Genomic DNA, 7805 nt, shown 5'->3' on the forward strand with positions numbered 1-7805 from the left:
ACTACATTTATAGACGCGCCATCTTGTATTACCTATCAGCAACTATTTGACGACATCCTCCTTTTTAGGGAATCATTATGTTGCCATGTTCCAATTTTTACATTCGTTTTGAGACTAGATTAGAACCTATGGCACCACGATTTAAAAATTTTATCACCAGCCGCAGGAAATGTAAATATAAAAAATAATCCAAACATAACAAATTACTGAAAGTAAAATGGTTCTTGCAACTTGCAACCCAAGTATGACGTTAGTCAATCAACTTTTCGAAGTATTGATCAAATGTTCAAGGCGGAAAATAATAAAAACACTTGTCGCACTCAGTTTAGTTTATTCTTTAATCAGTGCGTGCAGTGTGATTTGCAAAAATATCAATTTTCTTTCGCATATCATAAAACAAATAATTAAAATTATAAAGCAGCGCTTCTAATGTATTGAAAAGGGCGACGTATTAGAGTAACACTCAATATTTGAGCTCGTTTTAATATTTACACATTACATTATTCCTTCTAATCATGAAGATTTTTGCTCTCGTCGCCACGTCTTTGGTGGTTTTAGCTTCGAGTGTGTTTGCATATGAAGTCGAAACATATGATTTTCTTATGCCAAATGTGTGGCCTCATAAGGTAAAATTATTAATTCATTTATACTAAGATTTTTATAACATAAAATAATATATGTTCGCACTTAACCTGTTCTGCAAGTAAAGTATTCTTCTAATTTACATACAGGTGTTCTAAACATAAAAAGTAAAAAAGGACTGAATCCTAACAAATAGTATCAACCTGTAAATCTTAATCATGTTTAAATATAGAGTGAAATGGTCTACACAGTTTTTTACCTGTACTATGCTCCTTCAACTAAATTTACAAATATTATCTATATTGAGACTCCAATTACAAAGAAGTTAATAGATAAGATAAGGTTTATGAGTGGGGGGAAAATGAGAGTCTCTTTAAATTACACTCTTGTTGAAATATTCACAGTTACTTAGAAAAATACATTTTGAGTTGGTTGCATGATGTCTAGAGATTGCGGTCAACGCTGGCTTATTTAATATGTAAAAAATAGTAGCTTTATTTGCTTGCTTATAGTTATTATCTAAACAGGACATTAGCCCATATTATTTTCAGCAGCCCTAATATACTGTTATTACTGTAGCTATATTATTATATCAAATAATAATAATATACAGTTGAATATTAATATTTATCTGTCCATTTAAAAATCTTATAACATAACCAATGGAATCTTTCTTTACTACATCTTCTTACCTTATCATGAGTAAAAAAACAATGTTTTGTGTGAGTTAAATTAAAAATTTCCATGCTACAATATTGCCATGTTCCATTCAATAAGATTCACTTGAACAATTCACATATTGTTGATAAAACATGAATGGTTATAATGAATATAACATGGCCTGAAATTATTTATATCAACAAATAAAATATTCTTTGACTGTGAGATATGGCAACATCTGCAAAATATTTGAAAACCAATAGCATTAGTTTTCGAATTTTTTTTGGTACAAAAACCTAGGTCAGGCATTAAGTATTGATTTGTAATCTGCAGGACCTTTGTTTTCTTTTTTTGGGCCGTGGATGAGAGCGAAAGCGTGCCCGTGGTCCCGTCCCGATGCGTTGGGGGAACAGAGAGGTTTAGTGGGTATGCCTCCGCTATGGAGGAGAATACCACATAACTACCGCATCCCCCCGGGGCGCCGAGTATCCATAAAGCATTCCACTCTGAAAAAAAAGGACCTTTGTTTTGTTGCTTGAGTAATCTTTAATTTAGTATTTCTTTTTCAGTAAAAAGCCCCGGGGGCCAGTACAATGTTATAATTAAAATAACATTCCTAACACTCGATAAACTAGTGTAAATATTTATGATTGAAGATTAAACAGTTTACATTCTGAAGTGATTATCTATTGACCCACATTGATCATTAAAGCCAGCTACACACCTTTAGTTTTAGCTGAACAGTCATTTAGTTTAAAACATGTGAAGGAAATACTTAACTGTCAAATTGAATGTCTTTAATAAATTTTTTTTCAGGATGAACTGTATCTCTGTACGCCCATACGTATTTCACCGAGCACAAACTTTTACATAGGTTTGTTGTTTGTTTATTTAAATCAACAATCATGAGACATGATTAATTTATGTTTACTATATATACAATATAGTTATGTTTGAACAATGTATTATTGAACTGAAAATCAAGTTTAATTGAAGAATTTTTAATACATGCATATTTCTGTGTTGTTATAATTGAGCGTTGATGGCTCAGTGGTTTAAGGACTTGACTTGTAATCTGCAGGTCCTGGGTTCAAATCCCGCTATGTAAACAATGTGTTCTTCGATTTCAATTTACATATGTACATTTATCCGATGTTCTTACGGCAAAGGAAAACATCGCGATGCTGCACATATCTGTGAACAAATTCAAAGGTATGTGTGAAGTCAACCAACCTGTATTGGGCCAGCATGGTTGACTATGGCCTAATCAACCATAACTTAGGGTAGGCTCCGAGCCCCTCGGTGGGGACGTATAGTGAGCTGATGATGATGAATGATATTTCTGTGGCTTCTATCAATACAATAATATGATTCTAATGCAAATTTTTATTAAAGACAATGGAGGCGCATATTCTAATTTGAAATGTACTATATATGTACCAATGTCTCCAGATTTTTAATTTACATTTATTTTTCAACAGTTGGATTCCAACCGAAAGCTTCAATGCATACGGCTCATCATATGTTATTGTATGGTTGTTTACAACCTGGGGGCAATGAATCTGTTTGGTGAGTTATTTTTCTTTTTATAACGAATAGTACTTGACCACAAATCCTCCTGATGGTTAATGGGGATTTGGTCAAAGGATGGTACACACTAGCTTAGTATTTACCAAGCTAGTGTGTACCATCCTTATTCACACTACTTACGATGTTACCTAATTATTTAATATACATACTTCTCTTCTGGTTATCTGTCGATTAAAGAGCAGTTTAATTGAAATATACGTTTTAAAATTATTTAACAAAAGACAAAATGATACGTTATATCTTTGATATTTACCACAATAAGAGTTTCTAGAAGTTTCTAGAATTTTTCGTATCATTCAATATAGAACTATGCAGAAGAAATTGTGCAATATTACAATTGTAATACGTCCCTCGAATTGCGTCGGTTATTTGAAGGTTAAACGACGGATCGATACAGCTCTCGACATGAGTGACGCAGCGAGCTTTCCAATATCTCGTATCTCATTCCTGCTTTCAAATGTCTGCCCTATTGATCGATCAAATCTATAATTAGAATACCATTCTAGTATCATGAAACTTTTATTTCAATTTAAATTTTATTTTTATTCAATAAAAGACTTAACGAAAGAGTCTCGAATGGATTTTTTTTATATTTTATCCTTTATTTCATGTTATCTACGAAACGAATCTAATATAAGTAGACAAAATTATAGAAATGTTTAAGTCAACAAAAATTTATGACCTGCAGATCAGATCACTGTTGAATTTTGTGAAATTGATCAGTGAACCGACTCGCAGCTCAGTTCAATTTGTACTTGCATCGAGTTATGATTTGCGGTTCGAGCTGTAAACTGCTAGTCGCTGGATGACACACATAGTTTTAGTACATTACGATGATCTGTGAGTTGCTAATTTAGTCGTTGAATCGCAACTCAACTGTTTATGTGAGCTGAATTGTTAAACCGGTACAGAGCTGCTTAACACATGGCTTACAAAGTATGAAAGTACCAGTCGCAGAGACATTAAGGTGTAAACTTTAGCATGACATAGGCATGTCATGAGAATAGGGTGAATGGCCTAAAAATTGACCTGCTGACGTATTAGGCCTTTACTAATATTATTAAACTATGAGATGTCTCATCCATTGAATAGCCAAGACAATGTTTATAGTAACATACTCTGTAAGACATACGTTATATTATCATTGTATTAAACAGTGTGATTGTTTTAGGAACTGCGGTGAAATGCAAAACGATGATTCCGATAATCTTTATACTAGAGCCAACCCATGCAGTTCGGGATCTCAGGTATGTATCTACAAATATGGGTTCGTTTTCATAGACATGTTACTTACTATGGGCGTCGCCAGGAGGGAAGGGGAGTAACTCCCCCGCCCCACGGATAACAGAAAAATATCAAATAGATATATAAACTACTTAAAACTACTAAGCCTACTTACAATCTCTATAGATCTACATAGATAACTCAAAAACTACTTGTCAGTTTTTCACACTACCTAGCTCCTATTTGAAAAAATAATTACTACCTCTCGATCTAGTTTAGATCATCGGCTAGCGAGGCTCTTTGTACTCACAGAATTTATTTGAAACTTGATACCAAAATCCAAGATAATATGAATTTCATATTATCTGAAAATGATTTTTTTTTTTATTTCAATAGAACAAATATGAGACAAGCGTTTACGCCTATTTGCTGATACTTTATTTGACACGTAGACAACAAGAGTACTCTTCTGATCGATGTGCCAACTCAAACGGTACTTCACATTAAGCTTAAAAAAAATGAGATATTGTAACCTTTAATGTTGACTTTAACAGATAGTGTACGCGTGGGCTCGTGACGCGCCGAGTCTGCATCTACCTACTGATGTGGGATTCCTGGTCGGTGGGGATTCCCCCATTCAGTACATGGTGTTGCAAGTTCACTATATGAGTAAATTCCCAGGTTTGTTCATCTTTTAAAAACATATTTAACTCTGTACTTAATTATGCATTCATATTTTAAAATGTTAACATTTGGAAACAATTCAAAAAAAAATAATTTCTTTCCGAGTTGGTTGGTAATTTCACGCTGTTAAATAAGATTATTGAAAATAAATGTAAAAATTATTTATTACGTTGCATATCTAAGCATATTTTTTTATTTGAAGTATATAATAGCTTATTGGTTATATAATTCTTATAAACTAACTGCCAAAACTTTTATTCAGTTTAAAATAAAACAACGAAATTAAGCATTCAATTTTACTGATGTACATTTATCATATTTTCAGAGGGAAAGACTGACAATTCGGGAGTGTATCTTCAATATACCAAAGAACGGTACGTATACGACACATCGACTACTAATTAAGTTTTTTTAGGGTTCCGTACCTCAAAACGAAAATAACGGAATATTTATAGGATCATTTTGTTGTCCGTCCGTCTGTCAAGACCCTTTTTTTTAAAACTCCGCAACTCCACTTTATCCGACGTTCTTACGGTGAAGGAAAACATCGTGATGTAATCTGCACTTATCTGCGAAGATGTGTGTGAAGTTAACCCGCACTGGACCAGCGTGGTTGACTATGGCCTAGTCACCACTAAAAGCAATCCCATATAATCGCTTATCCATTATATCATTGTACCAACTCGTTTCCAGTATGCGACGTCAGGCAGGCGTGCTGTTGCTGGGTACGGGCGGGTACATTCTGCCCAACCGTGTGGAGCACATGGAGACCGCCTGCCCCATCATAGAGGACAAAGTCATACATCCCTTCGCTTTCCGCACACACACGCACTCTTTAGGTGAGTTTAATGGACGTTCAAATCAATTTTCAGCACTGGTTTAATGTATCTTAAGAATGTGTAAACCTTGTCATTATTGTGACTTCATAGTTCTGGGAGTCTAAAAATAAAGTCAATACAACATTTTTATGCCAATCTCCGAAGTCAAATAATATTATTTAGGTGATATGGTCGTTAGATAGTATGTTCTTGCACAATAAATTCCAAATCTTAGTTGAAACTATAACTATGAGTTATGATGCATTATTTCTTGTTATAGGTCAAGTGGTATCAGGTTACTCTGTCCGTCGGTCCACGCGTGGTGATCACTGGAGTCTGATAGGCAAGAAAGACCCTCAGCTGCCGCAGATGTTCTACCCAGTGGTGGACACCACGCCTCTACGTAAAGGAGACGTCCTCGCTGCTCGCTGCACCATGAATAATACACACAATTACCCTGTCAAGATCGGGTAAGTTAACAATTTACACAAGGTTACCAAACTTTACACATAGACCCCATGCGAAATTTTACTAGTTTCACTAATACACTGCTGCTTTTAATATAATATTAAAAAAACATAATTAGTATCCTATGTGTTCTTCTAGACTATGTTCTATATCAGTCTGTCCCAAAGTGTGCGATAACGCCCCCTTGTGGGCGCTGCAGGTCTCAAGTTGCGGGTAAAATGATTATTTAATTTTCCAGACCAACAAACAAGGATGAGATGTGCAACTTCTATCTGATGTACTGGGTGGATAATGACACCCCTCTGCAGAGGAAGTACTGCTTCACCAACGGACCCCCCTACTACTACTGGGAGAACGCACCCGAGGGTTTCAACCTCATACCGGACAGGGACGCGAGCCAATTGTAAGATACAATTTTCAACTCTAACATCTTAGTAATAGAGTTTAGTTTAATGATTATAGGTGTTGTATTCCATTCATATAAAATAACAGTGGATCTAAACTTCTATGGGAAGGTACTATGCGACCACAAAAACATGAGACTACTGTGTTACTTTAAATAGTGAATTTAAAGTAAAGATATGACGTCATTAAAATCTCATGTTATAGATAAGTATTATGGAATTACTAAATTAACTTTTTGGTCTAATTATTGTATGAATTTGAACTTTTTTTTGTTTGAGATCTGATAAATTAGGTTTATAAGTGACTGAATTGTATTTAATATCATATAATTTGTTTAATTTTTTTTTCACAAAAAAATATCTTACGAATATTAAGATATTAAGAAACTAAATCAATTTTTTTTTTATCTAAAAGTTGTTTACGTGTTACGCTTTTATTTAAACGCTTTGAAGAACCTCAAAAAACAGAAGATCTGATATCAAAATAGACATTTGTGCCAAAAATTTTGTGAATGCAATAATAAAGATGCATAAGAGAAATATTTTTTAACAATACACAAGAAAAAGTAAATTAAAAAACTGTAAAATACTATATTTTTTAAACATATTTAGTTTTTTAAAATTATCGTTTAAAAAATATTTTTCGAAACTATATCTAACAATTTTTTTTTATCAATGCGCCATTTTAAACCAAATTTCTAGTCAAATAATTTGTCTTAACTATCGCCTAATTAAACCATAAATAAGAAATTAATACCGATACGACGCAAATAATTTAACTTTAGACGAAATAAATGTAAAAAAAACATTTATAATAAACATATATAGACATGAATCCTTAAATGTGACAAGTAAATATCTATTCGATTCAGATTTATATCATATCTTTATATATAACAATACATAATATATTATTTATATGATAAGTTTTAAACATAGTAATGTATACGACTTGGCAAACTCAACTGGACTCCGATCTGTGTAAATAAGAATCTTTATATCTATAGGAATAACATTTTTAGTCGAAATCAATGAAAATGACAAATTATAACCACTCTAAACAATTTTATCTTCATAAGTCTGTAATCATAGGCTTATTAAAAAAAGACATGTTTATGTCATCAACTTAAATAAATACTTTTTAAAATAAATCAATAGTATTGACAGCCAGTGACATGACTTTGACATTGACATGTGGATTTTTTTTTATTTTCATTGAATTCGACAATAGACATTTTTATGAGTAATCTAATAGCTTTAAGACGTATAAATGAGTTTATCTTGGATTATGCTAGCAGTATTATTTCATTATTTTGCAAAGTTTCGATTCCAAATATAATAAACTTTGAAGTACAATTAACGTCACGGTTCTTAA

At 32.9% G+C, this 7805-nt stretch overlaps 1 protein-coding gene across 1 annotated transcript; it reads left to right on the forward strand.

Annotated features, from left to right (window-relative positions):
* The first annotated feature begins 255 nt into the window (after nt 1-255).
* Phm (Peptidylglycine-alpha-hydroxylating monooxygenase) lies at nt 256-6724 on the forward strand. The gene is made up of 9 exons (XM_013320522.1): nt 256-626; nt 2059-2116; nt 2724-2811; nt 4004-4079; nt 4611-4737; nt 5066-5114; nt 5434-5579; nt 5839-6028; nt 6265-6724. Exons 1-9 carry the CDS (start codon nt 516-518, stop codon nt 6431-6433), a joined length of 1014 nt encoding a protein of 337 aa, XP_013175976.1. The 5' UTR covers nt 256-515; the 3' UTR covers nt 6434-6724.
* Nucleotides 6725-7805: the final 1081 nt, after the last annotated feature.

Source organism: Papilio xuthus, unplaced genomic scaffold (assembly GCF_000836235.2).
Source record: "Papilio xuthus unplaced genomic scaffold, Pxut_1.1 DF825946.1, whole genome shotgun sequence".
Taxonomy (NCBI): Eukaryota; Metazoa; Arthropoda; class Insecta; order Lepidoptera; family Papilionidae; genus Papilio; species Papilio xuthus.